Source organism: Miscanthus floridulus, chromosome 9, assembly GCF_019320115.1.
Source record: "Miscanthus floridulus cultivar M001 chromosome 9, ASM1932011v1, whole genome shotgun sequence".
Taxonomy (NCBI): domain Eukaryota; kingdom Viridiplantae; phylum Streptophyta; class Magnoliopsida; order Poales; family Poaceae; genus Miscanthus; species Miscanthus floridulus.
This window is the reverse complement of record NC_089588.1, coordinates 105,918,671-105,939,193: the sequence shown is the minus strand read 5'-3', so window position 1 is coordinate 105,939,193 and position 20,523 is coordinate 105,918,671. Positions and strand designations below refer to the sequence as shown.

Genomic DNA, 20,523 nt, shown 5'->3' with positions numbered 1-20,523 from the left:
CGGTGTCACGACTCGAGGTAGGGACCACAGGTGTGGGACCCACTCATCAGCGTTACATGACTTTTGGTCCCGGTCTTGTAGAGGGAAGTAACCGTATATAACCGCATACGATCCATCTAACATACGTGCCGTCATGCTGAACCCCATTTATCTTTTTTTTTGGAGCTAACCTAGCTTTTTCCTCAGCTTATAGTTTTTCTAAACAATTCATAATGCCCGTTCTACGTTCCAAATACGCAATTCATGTAAGCGAATTGATGGTAGTACATGATGAATGAGAGTATTTTAGACTCTAGAACCTTGTACACACCCACATGCATATATAGATTGTACTCAAGTTAAATTAGGAAACTTTCGTTTACCTTAAAAACATATACCATGTGATGCAATTGTATGCACGAGCATAACATTACACACGACAAAAAGACATTGAAATCGCCTCCAGGAGCAGATTCACCGGTGTGGCGAACCATGGCGGCCGCCCGCCGACGAGCACCCCGTCATCTCGGGCAGCGACGATTGTCGTTTGGTAGGGATACAGATTTCTGTAGAGATATTTTGATCTGAATTTTCTTAAAAACGTTTTAGATGATGAGTTAGAATCACTTTATGAGATCGTTTGACTGGTAAACTGATTATAATTTTTAAAATATTTTTCTATAAAAATCGTATAAGTAAGTAAAAAATTATGAAAATTCAGGAATTTTTTGTGGGTATAGAACAACTTAAATACAACATATTTTAATTTATTATACTTAAAATGAAAATGATTAACTAGAAAAAAAAATTACATAGCATAAGCACAAAATGGGCTAGCACAAGATGACAAGAGTTATGTGAAACCACCCTGATTCTATTTTGGTCCTTTGCGAAGGAAATCTTAGAGTCGCTAAAAATATTTTAGCTCCAATCACTAAGCTATAGTGCCGTTTGAATTTTGAAAGCGTTTCTGGTGATTCTGAAATCTCAAGAGAGAAGGATACGTTTCTATCATGCGTGAACATGTCCGCCAGCGGCCCAGCACCAGTGGCCACTCCCGAGCACCTCGAATCGGTCCCAAAGGCTACGCGCCTGCGTTCGCGTTTTTCGCCGCCTCACAAGCCGGGGATCGGTTCAAGAGGACTGGCGTCAGTGTCACCTGGGCCACAGCCCACAGCCCAGAAGCCTCTCTCTCTCTCCTTCCCTCCCTCTCACTGGCACTGCATCCTACCCTCGCCGTCCTTCTTCCTCACTGACACGGCATCCTTTTCACCCCTTCTGCTTCTTGCCTCTTCAGCACCGACACGGCATCCCTTCACTCCTCTGCTTCCCGCTTCCTCGTAGACACTCCATTCCTCCCCCCCGCCCCCCCCCCCCCCCCCCCCCCCCCCCCCCCCCCCCACCCCTTTATTGACCTCCCAAGCAGCTTCGACCACGGACCGCATCCTTTGCCCGGGGCACGGAGAAGACAGCGGAAGCGACTTCCACCTCCGGCGAGTGTGTCACGACAGCAGCGCCAGGAGGGCGAAGACGGCCGCAAGCCACCGATTGACCTCTACAAGTATCCACTCTCCAGAACATGGCGCTTCTCCCGCTCGTGCCCTCGCTCGCGCCTGCACTCGTGCCTGTGCTCCTGGGAGTGGGAACGGTTGTGAGAAAGGGTCTACTAGAGCCTGCAGCGGATCTAATAGAGGGTGCAGTTGAGATTATAGGAGATGTTAAAGACAAAACAGGTGAGCAAAAAAGACATCATTTTTTTTTCACTATCCAAAACAGTGTGGTCGCATTCTCATCTCTCTCCTCTAACCCCCCTCTAAAATAATGAACTTTAGTTGAATGGTTGACCAATTCCCAGTTGAAGAGCAAGTTGGAGGAACTCCAAAGGCAACTTTCCCACTTGAAGAGCAAGTTGGAGGAACTCGAAAGGCAACTGGATAAGTGTCGGGAGGAGCGTAGGGTGACAAAGGATGAACTGGAGGAATGCAAGAAGGAAGGCTTTAAAAAATCTTTGAAACACAAATTGAAATCGGCGAAGTGCAAGTTGGAAAAGGAGCTGCTTAAGGCAAAAAAGGATGAACTCGAAAAGCAATTGAAGGAGTGTAAGGAGGAAAACGATGAACTCCAAAGGCAATTGGAGGAGTGTAAGGAGGAAAAAGTTAAACACAAATTGGAATTGGCGAAGTGCAAGTTGGAAAAGGAGCAGCTTAAGGAAGAAAAGGATGAACTCCAAAGGCAATTGGAGGAGTGTAAGGAGGAAAAAGTTAAACACAAATTGGAATTGGCGAAGTGCAAGTTGGAAAAGGAGCAGCTTAAGGAAGAAAAGAATGAACTCGAAAGGCAATTGGAGGGCACAAGGAAGGCGGCTCTTGTGTTCATGGAAGCTGCCGATACGTACCAAGAAGACGCAGAGAAGCTAGTTAAGGCAAAGGTTGAGGAATTGGAGAACACGAGAAAGGCGGCTGTGGCGTTCATGGACGCTGCTGATAGGTATGAAGAAGCAGCAAGAAAACAAATTAAGGCAAAGGAGGAGGAATTAGAGGACACAAGGAAGGCAGCTCTATTGTTCATGGACGCTGCCGATACGTACCAAGAAGCAGCAGAAAAGAAATTTAAGGAAAAGGAGGAAGAATTGGAGCACACAAGGAAGGCAGCTCTATTGTTCATGGACGCTGCCGATACGTACCAAGAAGCAACAGAAAAGAAATGTAAGGAAAAGGAGGAAGAATTGGAGCACACAAGGAAGGCAGCTCTACTATTCATGGACGCTGCCGATACGTACCAAGAAGCAACAGAAAAGAAATTTAAGAAAAAGAAGGAAGAATTGGAGCACACAAGGAAAGCGGCTCTGGTGTCCATGGATGCGGCAGATAGGCACCAAGAAGCAACAAAGAAGATGTAGATGAACGCAGCAACAACAACAAAAAAATACATGTATATATAAAAGAAAGAAATAATACTTATGTCAAAACAGATCGCATGTGAAGGCAATTGTTTAACTCATACAAAGAATTACAGTAACCTCCATTTTCTAAATATATTAAGTACCAAATAAGGGAATGGAAGAAGTAATTTCAGCACTGTACCATAACAGATGGCGCCAAAACAAAAATGAATAGCGACCAGCAAAACAGGCAGACAGCAATCGAATACGGCACGGCAGAAGGGGAAAAAAAATCACGGCCCCCAATCGGAAATCTCCCTGCGCCGATGAGTCCGGCAAACAGGGACAGCCCACAGGCGCGGCGTCTCCCACCCATCCGCATCCAGCCGAATCGAGAGACAGCATCAGCGGGAGGCGAGACACGCCCGCCCGCACGCAACCGCGGAGGGGCCTAAACCCTAACCGAAAACCGACGCCGCGGAGGGGCCGCGAGGCGAGCCCCAGCCAATCCGAGGAGGCCGCCGCCCGAGGAGCGCGAGGGGAGGGAGTGATTGGACGCCCGCGGGGGGCCGTACGTACGTACCTGCTGCGGCGGGGGGAGACGCGGCGGCGGCGGCGAGGATAGAAACGAAACGAAAGGCTCCGTCAGGCAATGGCTTGACATGACGTGCTGGGTCCATCCCACTCCAACCAATCGTAACGGCGATATGGGCCTGTGCGTGGGCCTGCCGCGGAGGAATGTGTTGTCAGGCGGCTGGCGGGCGACGCTGGGCCGCGGCTTCGGCGTGGGTGCTGCTGGGCCTCGGGCTGCTGAGCTTTTTATGTTTTTTTTCATTTTGCACGCTGCGAAAATGGATGCTCTTAAAAATAGAAAACACTGGTACAAAATGGATGTCCATATCCTGCTGGACATGGTTGTCCACCACAGAAGAATTTTGTGTTTTGCACGTACAAAATAGCTGGTGATCTTTTCCACCTTTAAATTGTTTAGCATGACAAAAATAGATTCTATTAAAAACATGTTTTTTATCAATTTAAGAGTTGCCACAATTTTTTTAGAATAAGACCATGTTGCCTCTTCGTTACGTATTGGAGGACTATTTCATATTTTATACAATCAAGTATCCCTACAATTAGGGATGAAATCGGATCGGATACAAACGGATATCAGTGATCCTGCATTCTATCCCATATCCCATATTTTTTTCTCGGATATTAAAACTGGATACGGATATGTCGGATATGGATATCTATTTCATATACATATCAGAAATCTAATTTTGAGTATTCGGATTTGGATACTGTCGGATATTAAATTTTCGGATTCAAATACGGACTATCCATATAGGGTTTTGATACTTTCGGGGCGGACGGATATCGAGAAATATCCGTCCAATTTTCATCCCTACCTGCAATGTTTTGAAAAGAAAATCTCAACAACGTTGGGCCTCACAACTTTGCATTCACGTTGGGCCTATAATAAAACTACCTATCTATTATATTTTTTTCCTTGCCACCTAGCATTGCATGCCATTTGGTTTTGAACAAAAAAGTAAATATAGTAGTGTAGGTTTACTTTTTTTTTAAAAGAAGGTGATGTCCATCTCCAAATTCACACCATGTGGTACATGCAATGCTACGATTAGTTATCGTAGAACAACTTTCTCTTACCTTGAGCGAATTGCATTTGCATCTTGTAGCTCGTTGTTCTTAAGGCCAATTCAATGTCAACGTGAAGCTAAGCTAGCTAGCTCACTCAGTATATCAAAGCTAACCTTAACTATAGTCAGAGCTTCGCACGATAACCACTGCTAATTCGTGGAAGAATTTTGCCGCACCGTGCCATAGCACGAGCTTCTAGCCCTCCTCCATATATAGAATAGGTTGTTCCGTCAGTCTTCCTTTGACCTTATGCTGCATTCTCAGAAACACTTGTGTCTTTTCTATGTTGGTATGAACCTATCTTTTAATCCCTGACACAAATCTTTATTAAAACTAGTTGGGACTACTAGTTTCAATAAAGATTCTTCAAATACATTAAGATACTACTCTCTCTTATTCTAAAATCTAAATGTAAGTAGTTCAGTACATTGCCATGTTTTTTAAAATGATATTTCCTCCGTTCTAAAATGTAGATCACTGTTAACTTTTTACATACACATTTGATCACTCATCTTATTAAAAGAATAGTACAAATAAATAGAAATGTGAGTTATACTTATAATATCTATCTATAATCATAAAACAAGTCACAACAAAATAATTGATACTTATGTAATATTTTAAATAAGATGAATAGTCAAATGTATATTCAAAAGCCAATAGTAACCTACATTTTTAAATGGAGCGACTATTTTTAGTGCCAATTGTTTTTTTTAATAAAAGTACACCATTTTAAATAGCAATTATGAGTGGATCTTTGTAAACTTCGTATATTTTTTTAACTGAAATGGCAGGACTAGAAGTTGTCATATATTAGTAGGCCAAGTTAAAGAAGTTGGCTATACTAGTAGGATTCTAAAGCGATCAATAGGAGTAGCACGTTACACATTAGCACGGCAAGTCAACCACCAGAAATTCTGCTTGGTCAGAGGTTGTGAGCACAGCAAGTGAGCACCCTCGCCTTAATCCTCCCCCCGCATTGGCAGTAACCAAGGTGCTCGCTCTTCCACTCGTCGCACCCTTTCTCTCCTGTCCATCGCGGCGCCTTCCCAGCCTGCCCGCTTCTCCTCCCGCTCCGGTGGGCGACTGATGACTGATCTGAGCGGCCAGAGACAAGAAGATCGGCCGCACCGTCGTCGCGTAAGCTAGGCGCGGAGATCAAAGGGGAATGCACCTCGACGGAGGAAGCTATAACATCCCAGGTTTTCTCGAGTTTGTAAGTTAGCGAAAAACGTAAATTTTTAAAACTTTTTCTTAATTACATGTCAACCTTTAATTTTGTTAGTTAATTACAAGAATAGGCGCAATATATTTTATAATTAAAAATGTGATAGCTAAAATTCCGTAGATGCGTTTAGTTTCGTCGCAGTTTTTTTCCTGGGTTTGACCGAGTTCTCGGATTCTAATTGTGTGCCGATTTAAATTCGAACTCCGTTCGAGATTTAAATCGTTTAATTGTATAAACCTCATCGAGCTAATTCCAGCCAGAATTGACCGTCGAGTCTCTCTCTCTCTCTCCGGTCATCTCAAATTCTCGAGTTGTCTCTTTCGGAGCAGTCAGAGATGTCCGAGGCGATCTCGGTGTCTGAGCCGTCGTAATCTACTACATCCAGGAGATTGTCGTCGTCAGCCTGGGGGTTTGCTAGTTGAGTGTCGATCGTGGCTATAACGAAAATGGATCCTAGACCCATTTACTTTGGATTTTGATGTTTGATGACTCACACAACCAAATTGGACTAATGAATTTGTAAGTGATTATTTTGTAGTTCAATAGGGTGCAAGACGTGACTTGGATGAAGACGACGTGATGATCCGATGATCAACACCATAAGCAAGACCCTAGAAGCACAAGAGAAGACACAAGATATCAAACAAAGTCCAAACATGAAGATAGGAACCAAGACGTACGTAAGATCGTGAAGAAACGAGCTCACAGAGGTGACAAGACGCTGGACCGGACGCTGACGGAAAGTGACCAGATGCTCCGATCATAAGGCTCGGCAAACAGGCGTTAGCAGCAGCGACCGGACGCTGGCGGCAAATCGACCGGACGCAGAACTGCAGCGTCCGATCGAGTACAGAAAGGTTCCAGAGCGGCGAAATTACGACCGGACACGTCCGATGGCATGTGATCGGACGCTGACAGCTGTGGCAGAACCGCCCGAAATAGCATACTTACGGAGGCGCTCGTCTTCCATCAGACACTAAGCACCCCGGAAGCAGGCTACAGTGAGCGGTGTCCGTCGGGCACACTCCGAGGGAGAACCCGAAAGATCCATATTTTTTCCAAGGATCCAATAATGAGAACAAGTTACAATACCAGTTCATTTCATACATCCGAGATTCTTAAAAAGTATATTATTACAATACCAAATACTAGAGTGCAGAATAATAAACAGCGAAATTTTTAAAAATAACAACTAGCGATAAGGGCGATGATTCCGTCTGAGCCCACCAGAAGGATCCTCTACACAAAGGTACTCTTCAAGCATCACCTGCAACAGGGGTAAATAAACCCTGCGTACACAATGTACTCGCAAGACTTATCCGACTAGTGGGAATAATTTCTCGACTCCAAAGAATATGATAGGCTTTATGGTTTGCTGGTTTTCTTTAGCAGAAAGAAACGCTAACAGTGAGTCCTTATTTATGTCTTATTATAAGCCGTATTAAATTATCATCTAGCCAGTCAATATAAGCACATGTTCTACTTTCAAGCAAGAGGTGAGCAATCAGTTCCATGTCTTCTCCTTTCAACTTTCAGTTCTTACTACGATGCTAGAGTTAAGACAAGTCGTACCGACTCGGCGGTGAATGTGCCCAGTTGGGTGCCCCGAAACACACGCCCCGCTTGTACCCAAGGCACAAGCAGGACTAACTCATCACTCTCCTGTCCAGGGTGTCTAGGTCCCCGTCCAAACTTAGACTCCAAGCCCCCACCCCGGAGTCTCGGACTCCGTGTGGTGCAAGGACCTCCACCATCCCCGCCTCCAATCAGTAGGTCCGAAAAGAGCCGGATCCACGACAAGGGAGCAACAAGTCTTCCCTGCGCCCATACCCAAGTATGCGCTCGGGACAATAGATCTGTGACTTGCCTAGCGTCCACTGCAACGACCAGTCCTTAATCGATACGGATAGGGAAAAAGTGTAACCAAGTCATGCCCCGTTAGCCGCAGGACACAACCCCTTACACCCACCAGTACCCAAACCATATCCCTGCCCGGTCACCATTTTCCTTTCTACCATTTTTTCATGAGTGATCATATTTTATCATCTATTTGCGAGTAACGACAGGTTACTCACGCTACCGATATCCTAAGCATAGCAGCTACTCGACTTGTACTAGTAGGACTCATGGGTAGATATATTTATGCAGGTAGTTTCCATAAAATGCATGTAACTTAAATGCACATCACATATATATATATATATTTAGTGATCATAAAAATATGGGTTATGCTCCGGGGCTTGCCTTGGGCAGGCGCCGGGTCAGCAGGGTCAGCACCAACAGGCTCCTAGGCTTCCTCCTGCACGAGGATCTCCTCCTCGTACTCCTCGATCACCTCGTCATACTCCGGCTCACCAACGGGCATGAAGTCTACTAGTTCGTGATCTACATGAAATGATGATGCAATGTTTAATAATACGGCAACAGAAATTCTTAAAGTAAAAGTACATTGATTTAACTCCTAAGCTAATGATACCGACCACGGTGATAAGTCATCTATTGTTACCGATAAGTTTGAGGTATGACATTCATTATTATTATAACAACTATGGTTATTCTTACTCCTAATGTCGATTTAATCTAGATACAATAAAACAAGAGTAGTAGCTATTTTATTTGACAACCCATTCTAACGCTACAAAATTTACAGCAAGTACATGTCAACCTAGTGGACCTACTGTAAAATTTTTGTGGCTATATCTATCACCAATTATCCACAATTATTCCTACAATTATTAATCTACCTAATATTACCTCTCTAGTTTTGAATTTATGACCCAATACTCATCACAGCTAATTGTAATCCAACTGTACTATCAAGTAGATGATATTTTCATGAACCTAACAAAATTAGTCTCACCATTTTTGGACAACTACGTAATTTACTATGATTTATCAAAGTTCGACTCATAACTAAAATAAATAAGCATTTCTATTCTTTTGGAAATTAAGAAAACCGAATCCTACGCCTCGGCCCAACTCGTGCTGGCTCGGCCCGTAACGGCGTGACGCGTGCGTGGCCCAGCCGGCCAACGGCCCACAACGGGAGAGGCCCACGCGTGACACAAATATGCAAGGACACCCCTGAACTACTATGTATTTATAGCGAGCTCAAAGGCACAATTTTGCTAGTCTATGCTTTTACAGCTGCACCCTCCCCTTTCTCCTTCTTTACCATGGCGACGTCCCCCGGCACCTGTGCGCGCACTGGCGCAACGGCGCGGGCACCGGGCGCCCACGCTGGCGTCATCCGAGCCACTAAGGCCTAACTAAGGGGCCGATGATTACCTTGTGGACAAAGCGCAGTGACTGGAGGCTTCACGGCGAACAGGGGCGCCGTGCCGAGCCCCCTCCCCGGCGGTGGTCCCTTCCCTACGAAGGCGGGCACGTTCCCGTGAGTGACAGTGAAGCCAGAGCAAGCAACTAAGCTAGAGAGCTCAAGGGACTACCCACGGATACCTTCGCGTTGATGGTCTGGCCAAAGAAAGCCTGAGGTGAGCTGGCCGCGTGCGCGCGAGGTGGTGCGGCGGTGCACGGCGGTGGCATGGCTGTGCCAGGGACTGCTACATGGCGGTAGGGCTTAGACTATGGTGAGCATGGTGACGCCCAACCGGAGGAGAGGCTAGTAGAGCAAGGAATTGGACCGGGATGCCTTGGTCGCATGGTTAGCCGACGGCACAGACTGCCCCGGTCTTAAGGACCCGATGGTGTGGCATTTCAAAATTGGTGCACAGCACGGGGACACAGGCAGTGAGGTGGGGATGGTTGCACGGCTAGTTACCCAACAGAGCCGAGGCAGCGACGAATTTGATTAGATTGCTGTGGTCACGGCGAATTGAATGAAGGAGGTCCCGCCGGTCATGGCTACAGCGGAGGCAAGGGGGTCCTAGCGTGGCTTGGCTCGGTCCAGCTACGGATGTCAACGCAAGAAACAAACACACACCACGACGAGGGGCGGCGGGACGTGCTCTAGACGACTGTCTGCACGGCCGTGGCTGTAAGCCGACAAGGCTTGGCACGGCGTCGTAGCGGGCAGCACCAGACAAGAAAAACACAGTGCGCGTGACACGGAGGTGATGGTGGCGTAGGCTATCATCCTTCGCGCGAGCAGCCAAGTTGAGTCAGCGGAGCAGTGCCGTGCGTGGCCGTTGACGGCGTGTAGCGCTGGACCCGGCGCGCCTCCAGCCAAAGCAAGGTAGGGCATGGCTCGGTAGAGCTTGGTCGGTGGCCCAGGCGCAGCGCGTCAGCCGCGGTGCTGTGACCTGCGCGCCAACGAGTGCCAACATGCGGACAAGGCAGCTGCGCGTGTGCCTTCACAGTGGCAGTGCGGATGCGGCCGACGCATCGGCGCGCGCACGTTTGGGCAAGCCAGCAGCGGCGGACACGGCCAGCAACAGCGGTGGCCGCGGTCAGCGCGCGGTGGCAAACAGCCTTAGCACGCAGCGCAAGGCTGTGCGTGTGCGCAGGCACGACGGTGGGGCGTAGCCAGCGTGGCAGCGGGACATGGCCGACGTGGTAGTGCGCTGGCAAGCCAGCAGCGGTGCCAGGCCAAATGGTGACCGCGCCCAGAGCTTAGGCCATGTCCTGTGCATGCTTTTTAAAGCAGTTAGAAAACTTATACGCAATGCTCCAAACACCAAACTAATTGTTCGATGCGCAAGATGGTACATCAAGCTATCCACCAAAGTCATGACATCGCGCAACCTCCTAAGCCGATCGCTCTACACACATGGTCAGAAATGGCTTCGTCGACACTCTTTAAAACTTACACGGAACGATGTCGGTTGGAACGATTTTGCGTCGAAACCCAAATCCGACCTACGGGATGTACTAGCGAGTTATCCTTGTCCTCGACCGCACCTGTTTCATCACCGTTCGCAAAACGTTCTATACATTTTTGTTCGACAAAAATTCAATCAAGTGACATGACGCGTAACATTGTTTCACGTTTTACATAAATGTTCCAAGTGTCTAACATTGATTTATAATTCATGTTGTACACATATGCACATAAATGTGATGCTCATGCGATGTTTTAGCAAGAACAGTACAATATAACACTGAGGGTGTTACAAATCTACCCCCTAAAACAAAATCTTGACCCGAGATTTCGTGTGCCTAGTGTGAGAAAGAGACAGGGAATACATTTTGACACCGCACTAACTACCAGCGCTAGAGAGGAGATGGGGATAATGCTTCAACAAGTAACTCTCTTGCTCCCAGGTGGCTTCATCTTCAGAATGGTTTGCCATTGCACTTTGTAGAACTTTACCACACTATTTCTGGTGACTCTTTCTTTCTCATCTAGGATTTTTATAGGGTGATCCACATAAGTCAAATCTGGCTGGAGAGAAAGTCCTTCAATTTCCACCGCTTCATCAGGAATCCATAAACATTTCTTCAGTTGTGATACATGGAACACATCGTGTACTGCAGAGAGAATATCTAGAAGTTGTAGACGGTAAGCAACTGGGTTACACCACTTCAACATTCTGTAAGGACCCACAACCCGGGGAGCTAGCTTACCATGGATACCAAACCGATGCACTCCCCTTATAGGAGACACCTTGAGGTACACAAAATCCCCAACTTCAAATTCCAAAGGCCTTCTTCGCTTGTCGGCATATGCTTTCTGCCGACTCTGAGCTGCCTTCAAATGACTCCGAATAAGAATGACTTGCTCCCGAGCTTCCTCGATGAATTTTAGCCTAAAGTATCCATGATCTCCCACTTCGACCCAGTTGAGTGGCGTCCTACACTTCCTTCCATATAGAGCCTCAAAGGGTGCCATGCGGATGCTTTCTTGGTAGCTATTATTGTAAGAGAATTCTACTAGCTTCAAGCAGGCCTCCCACTTCTCAGGGAAAGAAATGGCATAGGCTCTCAACATATCTTCGAGCACTTGATTTACCCTCTCGGTTTGGCCGTCAGTCTAGGGGTGATAAGCTGAGCTGCGAAGGAGACTTGTCCCAAGACACTCCTGGAGTTATTCCTAGAAGCGAGAGACAAAAACTGATCCCCTATCAGAGATGAGAGTCAGTGGAACTTCATGTAGAGTCACAATCTGGTCCAGGTACAACTCGGCATACTATCTGGCAGAGTATTTAGAATTTACTGGGAGGAAGTGAGCGGACTTGGTGAGGCGATCCACAATGACCTAGATAGAGTTATAACCCTTGGTTGTGCGGGGTAAACCATAATGAAATCCATAGAAATATCTTCCCACTTCCAAATATGAATGGGCAAGGGCTGTAAATATCCTAGGGTACATAGATGATTTGCCTTAACTCTACCACACGTGTCGCATTCGGTGACATACCGGGTGATGTCCTGCTTCATGTTGGACCACCAGTACAAGTGACGCAGATCGTGGTACATCTTGTTACTGCCAAGATGAATAGATAGTTTGGAATGGTGAGCTTCATTCAAAATTTTTCTTTTTAGCTCTTCATTGGATGGAACCACCAGTCTATCCTTGTATCTCACGACCCCCTGCTCATCAATGCTAAGGGCCATGACCTTCGGACATCAATTTCCTGATGTGAGGAATCTCTTCGGGGTCTTCCTTCTGTTCCTGAATAATCTGCTCCAGCAATTCTGAGGTCAATGCAATATGAGCTAGCACCTCTGTGTGGTTGAGAGACAAAGGTATTTCCTCAACCTGATGTGACTTATGGCTCAAGGCATCTACTACAACATTGACCTTTCCTGGGTGATAATGGACTTCCAAATTATAATCCTTTATCAACTCTAACCATCTCCTTTGCCTCATGTTCAGCTCAGACTGAGTAAAAATATACTTGAGGCTCTTGTGATCAGTGAAAATATGTACTTTGTTGCCCAACAGATAGTGCCTCCAAATCTTTAGAGCGTGGACCACAACGGCTAGCTCTAAGTCATGAGTGGGTAATTCACCTCGTGCTTCTTCAGTTGGCGCGAAGCATAGGCTATCACATGCCCATCTTGCATAAGCACACACCCCAACCCTATCTTCGAGGCATCACGGTATACATCAAAGGGCCTATCAATATCTGGTTGAGCCAACATAGGAGCAGTGGTCAGAAAAGTCTTCAGAGATTGAAAAGCTTCTTCACAAGCTAGGCCCCAATCAAACTTAGCTTCTTTCTGGAGCAACTTGGTTATGGGCTGGGCTATCTTGGAGAAATCAGGAATGAGATGCCGATAGTACCCAGCTAGACCATTGGAACTGACGAATCTGATGCACAGACTTGGGAGACTTCCAATCCAATACATCTTGCACCTTGCTGGGATCTACAGAAACGCCTTTAGGTGTCAACACATGCCCCAAAAACTGCACTCGATCTAACCAAAACTCGCACTTGCTGAATTTAGCATACAGCTTGTGCTCCCTTAGTCGAGTCAGTACTATTCGGAGGTGTCGGGCATGCTCTTCATCATTCTTGGAATAGATCAGGATGTCATCAATGAAAACCACCATAAACTTATCTAGCTCTGGCATGAAAACTAAATTCATCAGGTACATGAAGAAGGCAGGAGCATTGGTGAGACTAAAAGACATCACTAGGTACTCATACAGCCCATACCTAGTAGAGAAAGCTATCTTTGGTATATCATGTGGCCTGATCTTGATCTGATGATAGCCTAATAGGAGATCAATCTTCAAGAACACCTTGGCACCCGCTAATTGGTCGAACAAGGTATCTATGCGGGGCAAAGGATACATGTTCTTAACTGTTACCGCATTAAGGGGGCGGTAATCCACACACATCCGCAAGGTACCATCCTTCTTCACGAAAATAGCCGGGCAACCCCATGGTGAAGAACTAGGATGGATGAAACCTTTGTCCATCAATTCTTCTAGTTGCTTCTTCATTTCTGCTAGTTCCCTTGGAGCCATGCGTTACGAGCGTCTGGAGATAGGAGCAGTATCGGGCTCTAGCTTAATGGAGAATTCTACCTCATGGTCTGGTGGCAACCCAGGAAGATCTTCAGGGAAAACATCTGGGAACTCACATACTATCGGAATGGAGGTAAGATCAGGAGCAGCTTCAGCATGGGCAGCAACAGGTAAGACTGGTTCTGAGGGTACAATAAGAGACATCCTATCCTCAGAAGAAGGAAGCCGTAACTCCACACTTCTCCTCTGTATATCCAATACTACCCCATACATCCGCAACCAGTTCATTCTAAGAATAGCATCAATGCCTTGCCTAGGCATGACCATGAACTGTAGGCGGTAAGTGTGGGTGGCTAATACCAAACTTACTGTATCCGTGCGGGCATTGATGAACAATTGTGAACCCATAGTATGGATCTTATAGGCATATAGTATAGCCATAAGTGGTAAGTTGTGCCGCTCTACAAACCCCATGCTCATAAAAGAATGTGATGCACCAGAATCGAACAACACCAAAGCTGGATGGGAGTCAATGGTAAACATACCAGCCATCACTGGCTCCTGCTGCAACACCTGCGCAGCATCTATGAAGTGCACCTGGCCAGATTTACTGGGCACTTTCTTCTTGATGATGGTCCTCTTGACAAGCCTAGAATTGGCGGACGGTTGAGCTGACTGAGCTGGCTAGTTCTAGGGGCAGGCCCGGGCATAGTGGCCATCTTTGCCACACTTGAAACAATCACCTGGCTTGTTCCCGAACCCCTAACGAGGTGGGACCTATTGTCCCTGAGACTGCTGAGGCTGCACCTGCTGCTGAGGTGCACGATACTATGTAGAGGAAGCTTGCAAAGTCTGCTGGGGTTGCCGGAACGAAGGCCCGCTGGATGGTTGATAGGGCCCCCGTCGGACAACCTATATCTTCTATGTGTGAGGGTGGCTAGAGGATCCAGCTGCCACCCACTTCCTCTTCTAATCAGCCTAGGACTCCCACTGAAAACCCTCAATAGCAATGGCGGCGTTCATCAGAGCCCCAAATGTCTAATAGTTCACCATGTAGAGCTTTTCCTGAAGGAGGGGAGCTAGACCATGAAAGAAGCATTCCCTCTTCTTGTCATTAGTATCCACCTAACTGCCAGCATACTGAGCCAAGTGATTAAACTTGTTCACATATTCCATCACTGTCCTATTCCCCTAGCGTAGCTCTAGGAACTCAGTCACCTTCTGGTTGATGACACCGGCAGGGATAAAGAACTCTCGGAATGCGGTGGAGAACTCCTGCTAGGTTGCTAGATGATCTAGCTGCTCCATGGCCTGGAAGGTGTCCCACCATGCACCTGCGGACCCCAAAAGCTGCTGCGCTGCAAAGCGCACCTTCTGCTCATCGGCCACTCTGAGGAGCCGAAACTTCTGTTCCATAGTGTGAAGCCAGTGCTCTACTTCTAGAGGCTTATCAGATGGGGTGAAGGTGGGTGGGTGAGTCTTGAGGAAGTCCTAGTAGGAGGACAGTCCCTTAGGACGACGGGCACCACCCCCATTCCCACCATGACCCCCGTGGCCTCCGTGGGCGAGGCCCACGACAACCTTTGCCATAATGTCCATGGCACGAGCTATTTCCTAGCGAGTAGCAGCTGACTCCTGGCGAGCAGCCAATAGCTCCACCATTATCTCTGTGGGAGTCATCGGCAGCGGCGGGAAAGGATGAGGAGCCAGAGGTGGAACCTCCTGACCTCCCCCGTTGCCGCGCTCAATGGCACGGTCACTGTCACCCTAGCCCTCGTGAGCCGCCCCAAAACTAGTGCTCCTGCATCCAGACCTTAGATTCATCTATAAGAGAGACAAACCATCCATTAGAACACCCTTCGCGATCAGAAGCAAGGAATCAGAGGGATGGCAGCACATTTATTAAAGCATTTCATCAGTTAGTCCTATCAATTTACTAATTCAATTATACGTGAAGGGGGATTTCAGTTGAAGTAAGATGCTATTATCATGATGCATGCTTCGACCTATACGTTCACTCAAGCCGAAATATAGCGGCATTCGTAAAATTTTCGGCACATCGCACACTCACTTTCTACGATACTAAGCGATTTCTTACGCAACGTAAGTCAGTGTACCTGCAGAAAATTGATTAGATTAAACCAGTGCCGCTATCCTAGATAGACCATATTGTTAGGGCTTATACTTAATTACCTAATATAATCACATCCTACTTTTCACAAAACTTTTGTTGGTCAAATTTTTAAGTTTTTGAAAAAAGGTGATGAACTCGTAACCATTATTGGCTCTGGTAGCAACTGTGGCAGAACCGCCCAAAATAGCATACTTACGGGGGTGCTCGTCTTCCATTAGACACTAAGCACCCCAGAAGCAGGCTACAGCAAGCGGTGTCCGTCGGGCACACCCCGAGGGAGAACCCGAAAGATCCACATTTTTCCCAAGGATCCAATAATGAGAATGAGTTACAATACCAGTTCATTTCATACATCTGAGTTTCTTAAAAAGTACATTATTACAATACCAAATACCAAAGTGCGGAATAATAAACAACGGAATTTTTAAAAATAACAACTAGCGATAAGGGCGAGGATTTCGTCTGAGTCCACCAGAAGGATCCTCCACACAAAAGTACTCTTCAAGCATCACCTACAACAGGGGTAAATAAACCCTGAGTACACAATATACTCGCAAGACTTATCCGACTTGTGGGAATAATTTCCCGACTCCAAGGAATATGATAGGCTTTATGGTTTGTTGGTTTTCTTTAGCAGAAAGGAACACTAACAGTGAGTCCTTATTTATGTCTTATTATAAGCCGTATTAAATTATTATCTAGCCAGTTTATATAAGCACCTGTTCTACTTTCAAGCAAGAGTTGAGCAATCAGTTCCATGTCTTCTCCTTTCAACTTTCAGTTCGTACTACGGTGCTAGAATTAAGACAAGTCATACCGACTTGGCGGCGATTCGTGAACCAATGTGCCTAGCTAGGTGCCCCAAAACACACGCCCCGCTTGTACCCTAGGCACAAGCAGGACTAACCCATCACTCTCCTGTCCCGGGTGTCTAGGTCCCCGTCCAAACATGGACTCCAAGCCCCCACCCTGGAGTCCCAGACTCCATGTGGTGCAAGGACCTCCACCATCCCCGCCTCTAATTAGTCGGTTTGGAAAGTGCTGGATCCATGACAACAGAGCAACAAGTCTTCCCTGCGCCCATACCCAAGTATGAGCTCGGGACAATAGATCTGTTACTTGCCTAGCGTCCATTGCAACGACCAGTCCTTAATCGACACAGACAGGGAAAAAGTGTAACCAAGTCATGCCTCGTTGGCCATAGGACACAACCCCTTACACCCACCAGTACCCAAACCATATCCCTACTCGGTCACCATTTTCCTTTCCACCATTTTTTATGAGTGATCATATTTTATCACCTATTTGTGAGTAACGGCAGGTTACTCACGCTACCGATATCCTGAGCATAGCAGCTACTTGACCTATACTAGTAGGACTCATGGTTAGATATATTTATGCAGGTAGTTTCCATAAAATGCCTGTAACTTAAATGCACATCACACATATATATATTTAGTTATCATAAAAATATGGGTTATGCTCCGGGGCTTGCCTTGGGCAGGCACTGGGTCAGCAGGGTCAGCACCAATAGGCTCCTAGGCTTCCTCCTGCACGAGGATCTCCTCCTCGTACTCCTCGATCACCTTGTTGTACTCTGGCTCGCCGACGGGCATGAAGTCTACTAGTTCGTGATCTACATGAAATGATGATGCAATGTTTAATAATACGGCAATAGAAATTCTTAAAGTAAAAGTACATCGATTTAACTCCTAAGCTAATGATACCAACCACGGCGATAAGTCATCTATTGTTACTGATAAGTTTGAGGTATGACATTCATTATTATTATAACAACTACGGTTATTCTTACTCCTAATGCCGATTTAATCTAGATACAATAAAACAAGAGTAGTAGCTATTTTATTTAACAACCCATTCTAAGGCTACAAAATTTACATCAAGTACATGTCAACCTAGTGGACCTACTATAAAATTTTTGTGGCTATATCTATCACCAATTATCCACAATTATTCCTACAAGTATTAACCTACCTAATATTAGCTCTCTAGTTTTGAATTTATGACCCAATACTTGTCATAGCTAACTGCAATCCAACTGTACTATCAAGTAGATGATATTTTCGTGAACCTAACAAAATTAGTCTCACCATTTTTGGACAACTACGTAATTTACTATGATTTATCGAAGTTCGACTCATAACTAAAATAAATAAGCATTTCTATTCTTCTAAAAATTAAGAAAACCGAATCCTACCCCTCGGCCCAACTCGTGCTGGCTCGGCCCGCAATGGCGCGACGCGCGCGCCAGCGTAGCACAGCCCGAACTACTACATATTTACAGCGAGCTCTAAGGCACTATTTTGCTAGTCTACGCTTTTACAACTGCACCCTCCCCTTTCTCCTTCTTTACCGTGGCGACGTCCCCCAGCACCCGTGCGCGCACTGGCACGATGGCGCAGGCACTGAGCGGCCACGCCGACGTCATCTGAGCCACTAAGGCCTAACTAAGGGGCCGATGATTACCTTGGGGACAAAGTGCAGTGACTGGAGGCTTCACGGCGAACAAGGGCGCCGTGCCGAGCCCCCTCCCCGGCGGTGGTCCCTTCCCTACAAAGGCAGGCGTGTTCCTGTGAGTGACAACGAAGATGGAGCAAGCAACTAAGCTAGAGAGCTCAAGGGACTACCCACGGATACCTTCGCGTTGACGGTCTGGCCGGTGAAAGCCCGAGGTGAGCTAGCCACATGAGCGCTAGGTGGTGCGGCGGTGCATGGCAGTGGCACAGCTGTGCCAGGCACTGCTACATGGCAGTAGGGTTTAGACTATGGTGAGCATGGCGACGCCTAACCGGAGGAGAGGCTGGTAGAGCAAGGTATTGGACCGGGATGCCTTGGTCGCATGGTTAGCCGATGGCGTAGACCCCCCAATCTTAAGGACCCGATGGCATGGCATTTCAAAATTGGGGCACAGCACAAGGACACAGGCAGTGAGGTGGGGATGGTTGCATGGTCAGTTACTCAATGGAGCCGAGGCAGCGATGAATTTGATTAGATTGCTGTGGTCACAGCGAATTGAATGAAGGAGGTCCCACCGGTCATGGCTACAGCGGAGGCAGGGGGTCCTGGCGTGGCTTGGCTCGGTCCAGCTGCGGATGTCAATGCAACAAACAAACATGCACCACGACGGGGGGCAGCGGGATGTGCTCCACATGAACTGTCCGCACGGCCAAGGCTGCAAGCCGACGAGGCTCGGCACGGCGTCACAGCGGGTAGCGCCAGACAAGAAAAACATAGTATGCATGACATGGAGGTGATGGTGGCGTAGGCTGTTGTCCTTCATGCGAGCAGCCAAGGTGAGTCAGCGGAGCAGTGCCATGCGTGGCCGCTGACGGCATGTAGCACGGGACTCGGTGCACCTCTGGTCAAAGCAGGGCAGGGCATGGCTCGGTAGAGCTTGGTCGGCGGCCCGGGCGCAGCGTGTCAGCCGCGGTGCTGTGACCCACGCGCCAATGAGTGCCAACAGGCAGACAAGGCAGCCACGCTAAGACCCTACACGCATGTGCCTTCACGGTGGCAGTGCGGATGCGGCCGATGCATCAGCGCGTGTGCGTTTGGGTGAGCCAGCAGCGGCGAACATGGCCAGCAGCGATGATGGCCTCGGTCAGCGCGTGGTGGCAGACGGCCTTGGCACACAGCACAAGGCCGTGCGTGTGCGCAGGCCCGATGGTGGGGCATAGCCAGTGTGGTAGCGAGACGTGGCCAGCACGGTAGTGCGCTGGCAAGCCAGCAGCGGTGCCAGGCCAAGTGGTGACCGCACCCAGAGCTTAGGCCATGTGTCGTGCATGCTTTTTAAAGCAGTTAGAAAACTTGTACGCAATGCTCCAAACACCAAACTAATTGTTTGATGTGCAAGATGGTACATCAAGCTATCCACCGAAGTCATGACATCACACAACCTCCTAAACCGATCGCTCTACACACATGGTCAGAAACGGCTTCGTCGACACTCTTTAAAACTTACGCGGAACGACGTCGGTTCGAATGATTTCGCGTCGAAACCCAAATCCGACCTATGGGATGTACTAGCGAGTAATCCTTGTCCTCGACCACACCTGTTTCACGTTTCATACATTTTTGTTTGACAAAAATTCAATCAAGTGACATGACACGTAACATTGTTTCACGTTTCGCATAAATGTTCCAAGTGTCTAACATTGATTTATAATTCATGTTGTACACATATGCACATAAATGTGATGCTCATGTGACGTTTCAGCAAGAACAGTACAATGTAACACCAAGGGTGTTACAGCAATGTCCGATCAGTTGATTGTGGCTCTAACGGTCGGAACGACTGGACGCGTCCGGTCAGGACGTGATCAGCGTCCGGTCAGTAGCAGAAAAGCAGGATTTCATCCTCAACGGCTACTTTCTCGATGGGGCTTATAAATACACCCCCAACCGGCCAAATGTAGTGTGTGGAGCTGAGGAAACATATCTAGGGTGTTGATACACCATTTTAGTGATCTCCACTTGCATAGTGCTTAGTGATTCATTAGGTGATTAGCGTAGGTGCTTTGCGAAGTGCTTAGGTTGACTAGACCACCGCTTATGTGCTTGCTCTAGGTTTAGGCCTAGTGTTTAGTGAGATTTGCATACCTCTTACCACTCGGTGCTTGCGCGCACCATTGTTGTACATCAGAGGGGCTTGTAGTCTTGTGAGATCACACCAACCACAGTTGTGGTGTGGCCACCACTGTGTACCGGAGGGAACAAGGCCCGTGGTGTTTCAGCCAGAA

General features: G+C 47.3%; 1 protein-coding gene across 2 annotated transcripts; it reads left to right on the top strand.

Annotated features, from left to right (window-relative positions):
- Window positions 1-1,558: 1,558 nt before the first annotated feature.
- LOC136482551 (uncharacterized) lies at window positions 1,559-3,491 on the top strand. 2 transcript variants are annotated; one of them, XM_066479767.1, is made up of 2 exons: window positions 1,559-1,712; window positions 1,812-3,491. In XM_066479767.1, the coding sequence occupies exons 1-2, from the start codon at window positions 1,559-1,561 to the stop codon at window positions 2,876-2,878; spliced, it is 1,221 nt and encodes a 406-aa protein (XP_066335864.1). In that variant the 3' UTR covers window positions 2,879-3,491. The 2 variants fall into 2 exon arrangements, with proteins under 2 accessions (XP_066335864.1, XP_066335865.1); XM_066479768.1 differs by having other exon boundaries at window positions 1,611-1,712; window positions 1,835-3,491.
- Window positions 3,492-20,523: the final 17,032 nt, after the last annotated feature.